We start from the raw sequence: 16762 nt of genomic DNA on the forward strand, positions 1-16762 counted from the left end.
AGGAATTAATCAAAGGGTCATGGGAAGTAAAGCAGGCAGCAATCCAGAAATCTACAACTGGCAGATCCTCGCCTTACGCCTCCCTTCCCGAGCTCAGGCTGCAGGTTGGCAGAAAGACGGCGTTTCTGTTCACCTTCCCCTTGCTCTCAGTTCACCCACTGCTATTTTGATGGATATGTCATACAGGATTAATTTGTTTGTTTGCTTCCGAATATTTGCAGATTTACAGTTACATCTTAGCATCCAACTGCAGCATTTGGGAGAAAGAGATACCGCAGCAGTTTCAAACGCAGGAGCATAAATCCCTAAAGGTCAGTGGGTTGCTTTGCTGCAACGGCAGCATTACAGCAAAGCGCAAAGGCAAAGTTGTAATGCTCTAAAACAACGGAACGCGGCTGTTGGTGGGGCACTCAGACCCACACCCAGGGAGGTGGCAGAGTCACCGTCCCCGGAGGTGGTCAAGAAACATTCAGATGTTGCACTGAGGTTACAGGTTAATTAGACAGGCTGAGCTAATCACCTCAGAGCACCATCAGAACAACAAAGGGTGATGGCAAGCAGTGCGGGCTTCCACGCGGGCTGTGTGCAGAGGCAGCACAGGTTGGCAGCGCCTCTCCTCCCAGCACACCCAGCAACGAAGGGGGAGAGGGAGGAAGAAATAAAAGCAGGAACCGTCTTATTTAACTGTTTTTATGTTGGCAAAATGATTTGTGCCACGGTATTTCCATAGGAAGTGGGACCATTATTCTCCTGTAGGAACACATTTGGTTTGAAAAGTATCACCGGACAGAACGTGAAAATCAAACCGGATGAATTATTCACAACCCCCGATCAGAAGTGATCATTATTTCTGATGTTCCAAACTGTGATTAGGATTCAGTGCTCAGATGCCATTTGCTCCCTGAATAACACCAGCGACGCAGAATTGCACAGCACACATACATTACGCGCAAGTTTTATATATATAATTTTATACACATCTTCTCCCAATAGATCTTTGCCTTAATGTAACCATTAACAGATAGTAAAAGCATGATATTAACTAACGTTCGTTTTCATGGCGCTCATAAATGCCGTTCGTTTGACACACAGTGTCAACACTAATCATGGCCTAAAATTAACACCAAAATTGACTTCAACATTAATTGCGCTATCGATGTGAGCAGTAATACACACACTGATGCAGTTACAAATTGACTGCTGGTGGCAGCCGGGGCTGCTGACAACAGGCACCGAGGGGAACGGCAGCGACGCCGACCCCAGCTGCCCCGAGAGCACAAGTGTGGGGCTGGGGGACCCAGGGTGGGACCCCATCCATGGGCAGGGAACCTTCCAGGGCCTGTAAACCCCAGAGCAGCGCAGCTGGCAGAGACCCCAGAGCAAGCTGCAGGGGCTCCGTGTTTGTCAGCAGCCTGAGCCATGCAACAGTGTTACCTCCTTCTATCCCACAACAAGGATGGTGCTGGAGCCCAGGCACCTCACAGGGGGCTTTGTTTTATTTATTTACTTCCAATTTTGGAAAGCTAAAGGTGGGTCTCAAAACCTCTAAGCTTAACTGAACTTAAAGAACCCTGGCAAAAAATGCTGCCTTCTTCCCATTCTGCTGCATCTATACCGTACACGAGTTTTGTACGTTAGAAACATATATAAAACGTGAGTACATTTGCATGTCAGTACATTTGTATGTATTTGAGTACATATTATGTACTGAAGTTGTAATAAGGAGGGAAATGTGACAGCAGAGGAGCCCTGTATGTGAGCAGTGGGTGCCAGCCCAGCCCTCCTGCCACGCACGCTCACCCCGGTGCTGGGAGAGCACAGGTACAGGCCCTTGTTTCCATCCTTGCAGCCTCTGTCCATCCCGAAACTAAACCCAAACACTGAATCATTGCACAGCTGTGGGCAAGGTGTGCTTTATTAAGGGCACAAACACATCCCCAGAAACTTTACTTGATGCAGTTGTACCAATTTTTGTGTTTCACCACTGGATCCTAACACCCAGAATTTCGGGCCTAGAAGAAAGGCTCTCTGCACTCACCCATGACCTAAAGCTGGAACGCTATTTTCAGCACGAGCCAGCTCCCAGAAGAAAGGCACGATGTATTGCTAGAGGCCTTCATTGAAAAAAGGGGAACAGCAGAATTCAGGATCCCTTCCTCCTCTTCTTGGCTCTGAAAAAGGCACCATCAGCACACGGTGCTGCACAGCGCGGGGCTGTGAGGATGAGCCATGGGGAGGAACGGCTCCAGGAGGAGACATGCAAAGCACTGCTCAGTGCATGAGCACTGAGGGGCTGGGACTGGAACAACACGACATGAATTCCCATTGCCTTGGTTCCTTCCACCAGACCAAGGGCACTTGGGTGGCAAGCAGCAGGCCGGCTGATGTCCAGCAAAAGTGGGCGGACACACAGAGCTCCAAAAGGAAAGCTCTCAACAACTGCTGGAGACTGCAAAACTAGCTTGGACTGCATCCACACTGAGTTGCAAGGTTTGAAGCTATCGCTTGGTGATAGCTAAAGGCATCGTGTTGAACCTAAACCACATCCTCTGTAAATTCAAGTTCCTGTCCAAGCCCACAGATTAACTGGGAACACCACTGCCAGCTTTTGCATCAAAACAGAGCGTTTTGGATGAAGGTTTCCAAACAAAGCGCTAATACCTTCTCCCGAGGCAGGTGTAAAGCTTGAAAACTTCAGCCAAAACAATTCACATCTCATAAAGTAACAGACCAATGGATCACAGAGACCAAGGGTAACTTTCATTAGGAACTTCCTGTGTTGTTGGATGTCCACATCCAAGTGTCCAAATATATCAGCCAAAATACATGATAAAACTTTGCACCATCACTTCCGTGCTCTACTAATGACAGTATTCAAAAATTTTAAAACCCTTTGAGAAATCTGGGCTATACTCTTACAAATATCCAAAAATGTGTGTTATGTTCCACTCGCCACCAGACATTCTATCTTTTGCTAAAAACAAGTCTCCTGTTTGCAGCAAAAGTGTGCTCTGTACCAACCCGGCCCCTGCGCCTCGTTGTGACACCCGAGCATCTCGCTGATGGGGGCTGAAATCGTTCTGCCAATGGAGGATCACCTCCTGCAATTGTAGCGCGAGTATTTCAGATGAGGAGCCACCACTTGCTGTGCAGCACAAATAGTTGCCCAGCTTCCCTGTTATTTAAACCTATTCCCACTGCCACGGGGGCCTTCAGGTCAGGATTGCTCCCAAAACTCATCAAGAAGGAGGACTGGGAAATACAAAGGAAATCAACTATTTTTACAGTAATCTCTGGGACAACCAGTGCTAGGCTTGGGGCGGGGTGCGAGGACGGATGGGTGTTTTCCATTCACCTTCACAGTAATTCCCTGACTTTGCCATCCTACATCCTCTGCTTTCTCCACCTGCCATGCGGAGCCCAGCGGATGTTTTAATATCCTGTGCCTGTCATAAAATGCAGGGACACGGGGTGACAAAGCAGAACGCGCAGTTCAGCTACGAAGCTGTGCTTGTATAAAATTCATTAGCTACACCCCTGAGCCCCAGGCGACCCAGGCAGCTGGCGAAGCAGTGCCGCTGCAGCCCACTGCAAGTTCACCTGGCCAGGCCTTCCCACGCTCACAAGGCGCCTGCCAACGCACCCCAAGCAAGGATTACTTCTGAGCCTCGCGCTGCTGGGAAGGAAAAACTGTGACATCTAGTGCCAAGAGGGAAAATGACACATTTACAGAGACTGCATGAGAGTGAAATGCAGGGTGATGTGGGGTGCTGCCTCAGGCTCCCCTCACGCTCACTTTCTCCTCGTCCTTGAAGGTGAGCTGGGTCTTACCAGTGCGTGGTGCAGTCCCAGAGCCAGAGGATTGTGTAAACTGTAGTCAAAATACATGAAGTGCTACAGCAAAACATCAGAACGCCCGGCGTGAGAATGACAAGCAATACTGAGTCCTCCAGCGGGCTGAGGGAATTACTTTTTTATGCTAAGATTTCAGCAAATACGTTACTCTTCAGAACAAAGCCCTCTTCAGTGGGCATTTGAAGAGGATCTCACTACACTGTGGGTCATGACTGCAGCAGAGCTGCTGCAACACGTCTTTAAACACTGCAAGTCACTGTGCACTGCTGGGACAAATCCATCCCTCCCAACATCAGCACGTCTCAGCAACACGCTTCTGTCCCATACCATGGAGATCTCAGACAGAAACATGCAAGACTGTGTCACTAAGAAGAAAGGCTTCCGTTTATTTATTTTAAAATTAAACTAGCAGGAACGTTGAAAGAGGGCCTATAGTCCAGGCGTAACCCAGATCCAAGCAGCGGTATGAACTTGAAATTTTCTTGTTAAAAACATTGCAGAGTAAATGTACTTTTGTAACCTTATGCAAGTAGATTTGTTTCCTTTCACCTATATAAACTCTGAGCATTTCAATGGCTCGTGCCTACCTAACCTGAGACTGGAGATGGGCTGAGCATCCACCTTCTCCTGCTCAGTTCTTGACGTGGTCACAGTGGTGCATTAAATGCCCCCTTTGTCCCACAGTCCTCATTCAGTAACGCACTCAGGAGCATCAGAAGGGAGCTACTGACCTGTGTTTGATTCTGCTGATAAAATACTGTCTCTCCTTCAGCTCTCTTGTATACCTACCAGCTCTGAAAATTATTTACAAACTGTTCCTAACTTTTTAGGGCTGCAAATTCAATCTTATCAAGCGTGCTGGCTTACTGAAATGTTACGGTAGCAGACAGAGCTAACTGGAGCAGTCTCACATGTGAGCAAAGGTGTCAAAGCAGCCAGCATTGTAATAGAGGACACACAAGAAGGAGTCAGTGGGGACCAGAAGACAGTTCACGAGCTTACCGTGAAGGATCTGGAACAGACATCATCTCACAGACAGCTCAAGGCAACGTCCAGGACTCTGTCTGCAGCCCAAAGAAACAGCAGATGTGTTTCAGCAAGAGCTCTGGCTGCACTGAGGGGGCATGGGAATGGAAAAAGGCCCCGCATTAGTGATGCCTTCTGGGCTACGAGAGCACACAGCACGGCCAGCAGCACTGCAAGCTCCCCCGCGTGGCCATGACAGGACAGATCTCTGCTCAGAAGGAGCAAGCGCTGCCTAGGAATAAATAACAAGTTGTATTTTCATGGTCCATTAAGTCCTTGGCTTCTTTGTTGAGACTACCAGCAAAGAGATAATTACTGCCAAATGAGGTGGTGGGTTACATGAAGTGGTCATAAGCTAAACGGAGAGAAACCTCTCACATTGTGGAAGTTCTCTGAGATTTCCCATTTCACAGATTTCTCTGAAAACAAAACCAGTGTCAGCCTGGTTAGCCCAGAACACTGCTGGCAGAGCCCACGAGGACGGGAGACTCCCAGCTCTGAGCTCTTGCTCAGCCTGGTATTAGAGCAGGGATTGCAGCCCCCGTTGTTGACATCCAGCTGAACACAGTGGCCACAAATCTCCAGATTTTATGCTGGCTTCTCAATTTCACCGGCCAGCTAAAACAATTAGGGCACTCAGCTGAGCTGAATGCTTTAAGAGGAGGAGCGTCTTGACCCCTTTTCACATGGAGAAAATGTAATTGTTCATACTGTGTAGCACAGCCCAACAGAAAAGACAAGCCCTGCCTCAGCACAGCTGATACCACACTGGTGAGGCGCTCCCTCACGTAGAGGAATAGCTCTGCTTGAATCTCCGATATAAAACAAGAATAAGAGAATGACAGATTATCCTGAGTTGGAAGGGACCCACAAGGATCCTGAAATTCAACTCCTGTCTCCACAAGGGATCACCCAAAAACCAACCCCCATTTCTGAAAGCATTGTCCTCATCTTCCTGACCGCCAGCAGGCAGAACAGTGACAGGGGACTGAATGCACTGAGCAGCAGCTGTACTCATTATAGTCAGAACTTTCCTCTTTAGAGAAAAAAATAAAACTAAGTCTCACTGCCCTGGAAATGTCCTACCCAGCAGGCCCAGCCAGCAGCTCAATGGGGCCCGCAGTGGAAGCAGCTCATGGCTTGGGGCACAGCCCCCAGGCACCGACCGCCGCGCGCTGCTAACCTAACCTGGGGGAAGAAAAGCTCCGTAACATCACAACCAGCACTCAGCAAGTTCAAATTAAGACTCTTAGAACATATTTGCCCAGATTATCCTTGCAACATTCCCAAGCATCCCCCCCTTGAATACAAGCAGCCCTAACAAAGGAAAGGCCTCTGCCTGAACCCCGCCAGCATCCCACGTTCATCTTTGTTGGACAGAGAGCCTCGAGCGCACGTTTGTGAAAATCTGTTTCCTCAGCTGAGCGAAATTAAACCCTAAAAGCCTCGAGTCGGCTCATCCTGATAAAGGAAGTGCAGCGGGGAGGAATGAATCCGCTCGGCAGCTTGTCACCCCGTGAATGTCACCTGTCCTTCAGAGTGCTGCCGGAGCCTCTTCCCCAGATTGACCGCTCTCCCATCTGAATGAGCGCTATTGTGTGCAGCAGCTATTGGTAACAGAATTCAATACCGACGCCTCAAACCTCATTCCAGCTGCACACGGTCCCACGGTAACTGCCTGGCAGCTGAGCACCATCGGCCTTGGGCTGCACTCCTCACTCCGACCGCTCGGCAGGCAGCAAACCCAGCGCTGCCCCAGCCCCCGCCTCGGCCCCGGCAGTCGCTGGAAGGCAGAGCAGCACCTGCTGCACACCTCTGTGAGAGGACATCTCGAGGAGACTGGAAACTGTGGGGGAACGCCGCGTTTCTCTGCCCTGCTTTCCAGCGGCCGAACCCCTCAGCCTGACCGCCACAGCAGCACCCGATCCCACGCGTGAGATAACGCTGCGCACAGCGCAACAGCCGCGCAATTTGTTTTCAGGTTGAGTGTAACGAAGTCTACCAAGGGTTAAATAAAACTCCTAATTTTTTTTTTTGGTGGTCTTTGGGTACAGAATCTCTTATAATAAGACTATTTGTATTCATACTGGCAGAGTAAACAGTACGTGTTCATGCCCAGGCAGCTCCGTGCTTGCAATTTCAGCGAGAGCAGAGCTACGTCCCTGAGGGATTTTGCTATTTCCCCAGCCACCATCCACTCAGACACTGAACGAGTGCAGAGAAACAGAGAAAGATGATGGTGTGAGGCTCCACGGCACCACAGCCCCAGCTCTCACTCAGAGCGCAGGGAACCGCTCCTGCCAGGTCCCACTGCCCTGGTTAAGGCCACAGGCCAGCGAGGAAGCAGTGCTCTCGTGGTCACCACTGACTAATTAGGTTCAATCTAAAAATACCACTTTCAAAACCTTCCCCCAGTAAGAGACATGTAACAAACAGTGATAAAAACCTGCATTTCCTCTCATCACCATCCTTGATGTTCTCAATGTAGTAACAACATTTTGGCGAATCTTATGTTCCGTATCCAGTAAAAGGCCCTGTGCTACTTCAGCAACGCCAAAAGCATCGATACCGACACTTAGAGCAGTTCAAATTTAAATTACTGCAGAACCATTCACCTCCAAAATCCCACCTAGCCTGGACCAAACACAGACAAAAACAACCCCACCTGCTGCTAGTTGCCTTCCTTCTCATGCTGCTTTAATGCTGTGACCCGTGGCTCGCTGACATAACAGAGCAGCGAAAGCCCACAGCTGCACGGCCTCCTCCAGCCGGAGCTGAGGGAGCAGCAGTGAGCCCAGCAGTGCCAGCAGGCCCTCAGTCCCACAGAAATCACTCACTAGAGGGGGGTGTTGCACGCACCTTGCCCACGTGCTACACAAACGCTGCAGAGCGAGTGTTTCAATGGCACGCACAAAATTGGTTTTTCATTTTTAAGCAAATGAAAACATTTCTATTTAGTCTTGTAAAACACATTTTGTTCTAACATAAGCCCCAGTTACCTGGAATAGCTGAACGAGCACTTTTTAATTACGAAGGAAAAAAAAATAGCACAGGCACAGGTTTGAAATGGAATCATCATTTACTATGGAGTTTAAAATATCCATTGTATGGAAGGTATTAATTTTTAATGAAACAAAAATCCCATTTTCAAGAGAGAGATTCCGTCTATGAAAGACTGAATGAATAGATTTTGTGCCCGGCTTGGTAAATTTTCATTACAATTGTCAAGCCTAGTCCAAGGCACAAGGTACTGCGGGACACGGAAAGAAAAGTGGCATTAAAGAAAGTGCAACTTGCCTCGTTTCCTCCCGGCAGCCTGTTCATGTGCACGAGCTGGCCCTGATCATCCAACACCAATTCAGTGTACGTCAGTATGTCAGACGGCAGCGGCGGTGTTGGCAGGAATGCATGTTCATTCATAGAATCCCAGAGTTTAATTAAAGACTAGAGGAGGAAGAGACAAATTCTTGTTGAGAAAACGCTTTTATTCAATCCGCTGTGAATTAACATTCAAGACAGAACGCTCTCAAATCACCCCTCCCCACAATTTGACTGACAGTATTCAGTGGGTATCACTTACTTTGGAATTTAAACTATGAAACACAGTTTCACCCAAATTAGCATAATTCAAATTATGTGACTCAGGACAGAACCCAGCAAATCAGACACACAATCACTGAAACTCATTAGCACATTTTATAATGCATGCACTGTCCAACCTTCAGGAAGGCTGGGTAACAGGGTGGTAAAACAAAGAAACACAAACAAGAAATGCAAGATGGTTTACATTTCAAGTTCTGCTGTTAGATTTATTAATGGAGCTACAGCAGCAGTATATTGAGAATCCAGATTTCTTTCAAAGATGACCCAGTTCGGAGTTGTGCAGGACTAGGGAACCACTGGCAGCCATTCCAGGCCACTCGATGGCAACACACAGAAGTGCTTTGCAGGTACAGAACTTCAGAACAATCCACCAGGTCTTAACAAAGAACGCTTACCTGCCGAAACATCTCAGGAATGTCATAGACATAGGATGTCCCTAAAGACTGTGCCTGGAATCTCTTGGACTGAAGAAGGTCCTTGGTCACGTATGGGGTATTTATCAGCATCCCATGAAGTGGTCCCTGTTTATCCCCATAGGCCTGGAACATAATCTGCAGCAGAAGACACAGCCAATTACAGTTTAATCCACCAGTTCCATAGACCTGGCTCATTCATATTTTAACAAAAATCATCTGGATATTCCACGCTAGCCAAGCCTGTTTCTGTTCTCTACAAATATGTTAATACTCACATACCCTATAACACCATGCCTCATCATGCATTACTACCCTTTGGAGACAGCGCTGGACCATAACCGCGTGGATCTGAGCATCACTGACTTATTACCACATCACAGCAGAAAGCAAAGTGAACGGAGCCACGTCCCCACAGAAAAACCCAGTGACATAGATGACTTCACATTCACCAGTATTTCCCCTGACACTGTATCTATGCCGATGGATTGTGATAGCTGGGAGCAGAGAGGAGAACTCTGTTATTTATGGAGTTGAACAGCACTGTATCCATATCTCCACTGACTGATCATGGAAGCTAGGTCAAGACTTGCATATGTCATTTGGCTTGAAGTTTTGATATTATAAGTTTAAAAGATTTTCCCAGAGTAGCAACATGAATTATCAGCTGCCATGCTTCATGGCACTATATATTCCACTCAGCCAGGACTCGGAAGGGAATCTATTTCAACTGAGAAATAAACACGAGGAGCACTGCATAACTGGGCCAGCACTGCACAAATGCTGCCTCTTAGAAATGCACCTCACAAAAGCAACGTGATCAGGCTTTCTTATCAACAGGACGGTGATCAGATCTGATATTGTAAACTACAGATGTCTTCTAATTGCAGGGGAGTTAATTGAAGAATTCTACAAGAGAGAAAATCCAGTAAATAAAGCCTGTTTTAGGCTTTATATTCAAAGGAACCGTTCACGCTCTGTCTTCACAAACACTGCTCTGTGAAGTCGCTCTGTTGATGGGTAAGTATCTGCTCAGGCCAACATGCACTGGGACCAGGGCCTGTGTTAGGAACCTGTACTGAAGCTGGGGCACAACTCTGGAGATCTCTGCAAAGCCTCTGAGCACCTTCGGGGAAGCGGAGATCTCTGCACTGAGCCCAGCACAGCTGCTTGTTACCACAGAGAACGCAGAATGAGATCTTCTGACAACCCAGGGACGCACACACCGGCACAATCCCGTCCTAGCAGGCCTCTGTCGTGAGGGGAGGAGCTGGAAGGTGTCCCAGTTTTCATGACAAGCCTTCCTCTCAACTACACAAAGAGTTAATCGAAACAATTCCTGCCAGTAGAACGTTTTAACAGAACCGGTTTAATATCCCGAAAAGAAAAAAAATCAAATATTGGAAAAGTTGTTATGAGCTTCACGCACACAAGTACATCCCTCCAGCCTTAAAAAAAGCACAGCGCTCATCAGAGACAGAGCTTCACAGACAGCGACCTTCACAAGTGACTAACACAACTTGAGGGTCAAGCTCAGCGACTGCAGATTATTAAAACGTTCTCTCTCTTTCCTCATCCCCACTCAAAGGCAGGAATGAAGTAAAACATGCGGACGCTATCTGTTCTGAGATCTCCAGAACTGGACAGACTGTGCAGCCAGGCGGCATGCTGCAGGAATTAAATGGAGGAGAGGGGGAGAAGAGGTGACTCAGCACTCCGGGCTGCACATTAACGCTGCCCAGGCGATTTATTCTGTTGCTACTTCTGCATGGCAGGAAGATTATTACAGCGGGAGATGTAAACATTTCTGTATTTAAATATTTTAAATGCTTCCTGTGGTCCATGTATTTTAGGATACGTAAGGATTTGAGTTAACCACAATATTCTTACGCCATGAAAAGCACAAAGACCTGAACAGCTGTAACCTCTACAAAAGAGCCCATTACGCTTAATAAAAATGACATAAAAGCACGTTCCACAGCTTTACAGCATACTACCCAAGTCATTCCCTACACCTTCAGAATCACAGAACATCCTGGACTGGATGGGACCCACAGGCATCAAGGCCAGCTCCTGGCTCCACACTGGACTACCCAAAATTCACACCGTATTTCTGAGAACATACACAAAACAATTAGAGGGCATGTACTTTTACACAATGGATTACACTTATTACACCTACATGCCTCTTGCAGGATTACTTTACAATGACATGCTCTCTTTTGCATGGCAAATTTGAATGGCCATTTTATATTACTTGAAAACACAGCAAACCACAGAAGAGCTTTATCGGGTGTCATACGCCTCCCACCAAATACTTTGTTCACGAAACAGTGGAGCCACGTGGAACCATACCTGCCCTGTCCTGGAATCCGTCACCTCTTTGTACAGACTGATGTCCAGGTAGTAGCCCGACTCGTTGGTCAGGAAGAGACGGATGGGAATGGCCTTCCCCGTCGGCGTCAGCCGAATGTTGATCTTCAGCTCGGCCTGGAGGACGCGGAGCTTCCACAGGCGGCTCCCGTAGCGCATCACCATGCTCCGCACAGATTCTTCGATCTTAGAACACAGGAGAACTTGCCTCACCTTTCTGGACACGAGCACCGTGCCGCTGGATGCTCCTGCTCCAAAGGCGGCCCAGCACGTTTTGGGGCCGCAGAAAGGGAGGTCAGAACTCCCAGCAGCAGCACGTGAGCTGCTACCAGACCCTGGTGGCTGGTCCGTTCTCATCCTGACAATTCTTGATACGCAGGAGCAGGACCCAAAACACAGGGACGGTGCTGAACTCTGACTCCTCCTCCCCCCCGGCACCTCTGCCCCAGCCAAGCACCGCGTCCCCTGCACTGACCTTTCTCCTGCAAGCATAGCTCAGAGCTCAGAATTACAAAAGGCAGGGAAGTGAAATCCTTGACAAACAGTTATGTAGCACTTATATGCACAATAATCATGTTTCACGGCACACGCGGTACAGTGCTTTAAATCAACAAAGTAATTACTGCTTGGAGCTTGGCCTTCTGGTGTTCTATTAAACTTTGTAATATACTACTGTTGGCAAATAGCACATATTAAAAGAAGGCAATTTATAGTCCGTTCTTAACATTCTTTCCAAAAAAAGTCTCCTTTCCACTGCTGCTCAGGAAAAAGTCACGGTGTGCATCTGAAGGCTGCCCAACATCCAGGGCTGCACACCCCTGCCCCCTCTGATGCTCCCGAGAACTGACAGGTTGGGATTCACTGAGGGAGGATTTTTTCAAAAGCAATTTAAATCACCAATTTTTAATCATGATTTAAAGTCAGCAAGCAAGAGATCCTTACTCCCATAACCAATTCATCTTTTTAAACTTTCAGTTATTCTCACAAGGAAAGGTCAGCTCTCCTATCTTTTGGTAACCATGAACAGAATGTTGATTCCCAACCAAATGCAGCCGAAAAGCAGAACTCCAATATTTAGAGGAGCTAAACAGACCCTCACGTCACCACTTCTAACACTAACCCCCAGCTTCTTGTGATTTCTGCTATAAAAAGGCTGGTAGGAACTGCAGGTCATTCACCAAGCCATTAAAATGCATTCAGTCCATAGGTGCACTTACACAGCATATAAGATAACAAACGACCGTTCATTCCGGTGAGCTAAGCCCAAGAAAAACAGTTCAGGGCTGGCGAAAAGGCCGTACCTTAGATGGGTCCATGATGACAGTAGGCACAAAATTTAAGAAGATGTGATTGCAGTCAGTGCGCACGTTGGTATTATTAAATGCCACCTCCAACTCATCCATGGCTTCCAAAAGCAATCGCTCTCCCTCGTTTTGCAGATACTCGAAGGAGGCTTCCTGCCAGACATTGTCAACAAATAATTTACCTTCTACTCAAAAATCACAGCCCAAGTAAACAGCGTTTGAAAAACTGCAGAAGGTCTTGACTGAGAAAATAGGTTACATTAGTATCAGCAGGATGTGCAGTGCTACAACAGATCAATCACAGTCACAGAGTCAGTACTCCCACTTTCTGGATCCACATATCCAGCTGACTTGTTTAGGTCAGCATAAATGTGAACCTGGACAGGTCAAACTATTGCTTCAGTAGCAGGAGAAACACAGAGAAATAACTATTGCCTCAAAGCACAGGGATTTCTGACTACACACTTAGCTCAGAGAAAAATCTCTGTAAGGCAAGGGAATACTGTCTCTGAAGACACGCTTCTATAGAGCCAGCGTGAGCAAAGAGAGGGCACACAACTGCAGCATTCTGTACGTGCTATGTGTTTTCAGGCAGATTCTCAAATGATTTACAGAGTTTTATAGGCTGTCTTGGAAAGAGACCTCAGCTGGGTGACAAAACTCACCTTGGTTACTAGGTCTGAATGCCTTATAATAGCCCTCACGAAGAACCTGTAGTCCGTCACTTCTGTTCCAACTTCAACCTTCGCTGCTCCCAGGTAGAGATGCATTTTATGGTTGGCACACGGAATGGCAGTGAGATCAAAGTTCCGCATTCGGTTCAGCTCCAGCTGAAAAGCCAGAGCTGGCTCCAGATGGCGATAGATTCTGTCTTCTTCAAACTGGAGGAACCCGGCACACACAGAGAGGGAAGGAGATACAAGAAGAGGTGGGTTAAGGAGGTGGAACGCTGAGGACGGGGAAATCTAGATGATATCCATTACAAAACTTCACGTGTGCTAGAAGACTAAAAATTCCAATTGAATTGTTCAACTACTAAGAGCAGAACACACGCTGTACGACAACAAGTTCTCAAGCTCTTTCCCCAAGAACCCTCTCTTTCACGGAAGCAGAGAAGTTTGGTAATGAATCATTATACAGCTTCTACACCTCCCCTGTTACACTGTGAATGAAGCCCACAAAAACAGAAGCTTTAAGTCAGTTTCCAAATGCATTAATTTTTATCCCATGTTACCAGAGACTCATCACTGCTCCTGAAATCTCCTGCTGTGTGTGAAGGTGAAGATACCACACTGCAGTGAAGCTGAGCTGAAGCAGCTCCCTCTGACACCGGCATGGAACAGCTACAGTGTAAATGCTTAGAGAAGAAAGAATTTGGAGTGTACAACTTACCTTATCCCTGGCACGGAACGTGAAGAACTTTGGAAATTCCCTCTGTTTGAAAACAAAAATAATGACATTAGTCCTCCAAAAGTAAGCCACCTGGAGCAGCACTGTAACAGAGGAGATCACAGAAGTGTTTCAAGCCACTTTTATAGCATTAAAAAGCAGTGGAAAATCAAGTTACCCCCAACAAGGCAGCAGAGGTAGTTTAGGCCTTGTCTTTACTGCCAATGCAACAGATGCTACTTGATTGGCTTTTTACTCTGGTTGTCAGTTATCAACAGACAATACAATTGAACTGTCCAGACATGGTCGTGGGAAACTTCTTCCAGTTCTATTTTTACTACAGTGGCTGTGGAAACGTTTGGGAGCCACATGATCATATTAACACCTCATTATGTAAGCTGAGGTAACAAAACAGCAATCTATGTTCAATAGCTATCTTCATCTCCTTACTGTTAGAAACACCCTCTTTCTAAAGAGAATTATGAATTGTAATAATACAACTTTATTCCGTGTATTAAATAGTACTCTAGAAAAATCTCCCAACTATGATTATGTTTCTCTGTTATTCTATTGCACAGATTAAATCCCAGCAAATTGTAAAGGGTTTGCATTTTTTGTGGTGTACTGCATGTGTCAGAAGGCAGCAAGACTAGACAGCATCGTGCTATGTATGCCCTTCAACATTCAATTCTTTCAAGAAAAGTCATCCCTTTCTGAGGAACTGCACTTGCACCGGGTGGAGGAACTTTTCCGAATGCTTCGCACCAACACGAGAACACCACCCACTTACATTCAGGGGATACAAAAGAGCACACACAACTGGGCAGAACTGTCTTATTAAGAAAAAAAAGGCAGTGTCTGACTTCAGGTCACTGAATTTCTGAATCCCATTTTCGCTGCCAGTGAAGGACGCGCAAGCCCAGCTTGATTCAGTGCAACAACCAGCGAATAGTGACCGAATGTAAGGCTCCACAGAGCAACACAGCTCTTCAGGCTAGGAGTGAGCACCTAGTAAGCCATCTTTACCTCCAGTGAAAAACAATCCCTGGAATGCCACCTGATAGCTCTCAGCTGAACAAAAGAACTTGTGTTGGACTGGAGTGTGTCTTCCAGACTAGCTAAAGGAAACCCTGCCTGAAAATTCAGGTACCGGGCACATAGATGAGCCCACAAGCACCAACAATGCAGACACAGGACACTTCCATGTTTCCTCACTTCTTTTCCAAATCCCTCCCACCTGTTCCCCCCTGCACACTGCCAATTTCCCCTAATATCATCCATGCCCATTCTATCACTAATGTAATTGCTTTCAAGGCATTTGACTATTGTTGTGGGCAAATATAATAATTAGATGTGCACACAAAAAAAATTCTCAGTGCTTTGGTACCAAAATCCAAAAGAGTGCTCCATTTCCTAGGCAGAAGAATTATACCCCTGCTGTGTTCTCATCAACCAACCATCATCAAGACAATCAAAATAATTTGCCTAAATTAGCCAATCAAGACACCCTGCAAATCGCAGAATGTGAAAAGCTACAACAGAAATCATCATAGTTGATTATTATACTAATAATCACGTTAAAAACCTAATGAGATGAGGAAATTGGAAGCTTGCTGGAGCAACTCTCTATTACCTCAACATGCTGGGAACTAATTATATAGACTGTAATTAAAACAAAAACAAACCCAAGCCTGGGCCCTGGCTAAGTTAATAGTTGGTCCAATAATAAACGGAATAGAACAGGAGATGGTAATAAAGCCTGACACTCACAAAAGGTCCCAGCGGTGCTCTAGAAACTTTGCAGGCAGATGACGTGGTGCAGGGAGCATCCTACCAAGGCGTTGCACCAGCGGCGGCTCAGGGCCCACACAAGTCTGACTCGGTCCAAGTCTGATCACTGGTGCACACTACAGAGGTTATTCGTAGACTTTTGCTTTGCATTGCTCAAGTATCAATTGTCTAAAACTTCATGTTTTCCCATCTAAAGCTAGGGTTTCCTCTAAAGAGTCCAGTTCCTACCTAACCCGCTCATCAAAACTTGTCTGTGCACCATGGCCAGGGATTCCCATGCAGTGCTCAACTTGCTAAACCAGGTTCATTTAACGCAGGATGAATTTCTTGCACTTTAAAGACTCCTAACAACCTCCAGAGTTGTAAAGCAGCTATAGAAGGGATAAAAACACTGTTTATGCTTTGCGCTGCCACCTTGAAAACAGGGCCAAACTAACTCTTGCTGATGCCAAAGCCTGGGAGAAAGAAGTAATTCATAGCAGCAGAAGCACCAAACATTTTCCTTGTCACTAAGTCATTAGACAAAATTTAGCAAGTCACTTCAATCACTCCTCTAAGTTATTCTGAAATCAGTAAGAAGACGAAAGAAATCACCGCAGTATGTATGAAATACAAAAAACTGTCTAATTACATTTCAGAATATAGAGCCATATTGATCCAATGAAGACCCTGGTCAAAGTGTCAGTCCCAAGGTTAGCCAGATGACAAGGGCATGCAGGCGGCCCTGCTGAAAGCAGCGGGCCCAGCCTTGTCTTTAAACTTCACTCTGACACAATGTTGGCATCAAATGCCTGGCCAAGAACCAAAAGAGAACCCAGAGTTGCTTATGAGTCTTTCAGCCTCTCATCAGAAATACCACCACGTTCTGGACCCTTTTTACTTACGTGAAATCTCTGATCCACCTCACAGTTGACCTGTTTCCTGAAGTCCTTACAAACGAACCACACAAATACAGGAAGAGAGAAAAAAAAAAGAAAAAAGCAGAAGAAAGCTAGCAATTAGGATGAA

At 46.5% G+C, this 16762-nt stretch overlaps 1 protein-coding gene across 10 annotated transcripts in view; it reads right to left on the minus strand.

Moving 5' to 3' along the window:
- The window catches only part of ACACA (acetyl-CoA carboxylase alpha), a 113626-nt gene that overhangs the window by 36375 nt on the left and 60489 nt on the right, over window positions 1-16762 (minus strand). For 8 of the 10 annotated variants that reach the window (XM_021415725.1, XM_021415726.1, XM_021415727.1 and 5 more), the window contains 7 exons: window positions 16639-16683; window positions 13967-14008; window positions 13240-13455; window positions 12572-12727; window positions 11253-11456; window positions 8880-9035; window positions 8179-8325 (listed from right to left, as the gene is read on the minus strand). In XM_021415725.1, the coding sequence (XP_021271400.1) occupies window positions 8179-8325; window positions 8880-9035; window positions 11253-11456; window positions 12572-12727; window positions 13240-13455; window positions 13967-14008; window positions 16639-16683 (966 nt within the window). The remainder of the gene's footprint in view (window positions 1-8178; window positions 8326-8879; window positions 9036-11252; window positions 11457-12571; window positions 12728-13239; window positions 13456-13966; window positions 14009-16638; window positions 16684-16762) is intronic. The other 2 variants (XM_021415729.1, XM_021415728.1) reach the window with 1 other exon arrangement.

Source organism: Numida meleagris, chromosome 18 (genome assembly GCF_002078875.1).
Source record: "Numida meleagris isolate 19003 breed g44 Domestic line chromosome 18, NumMel1.0, whole genome shotgun sequence".
NCBI lineage: Eukaryota > Metazoa > Chordata > Aves > Galliformes > Numididae > Numida > Numida meleagris.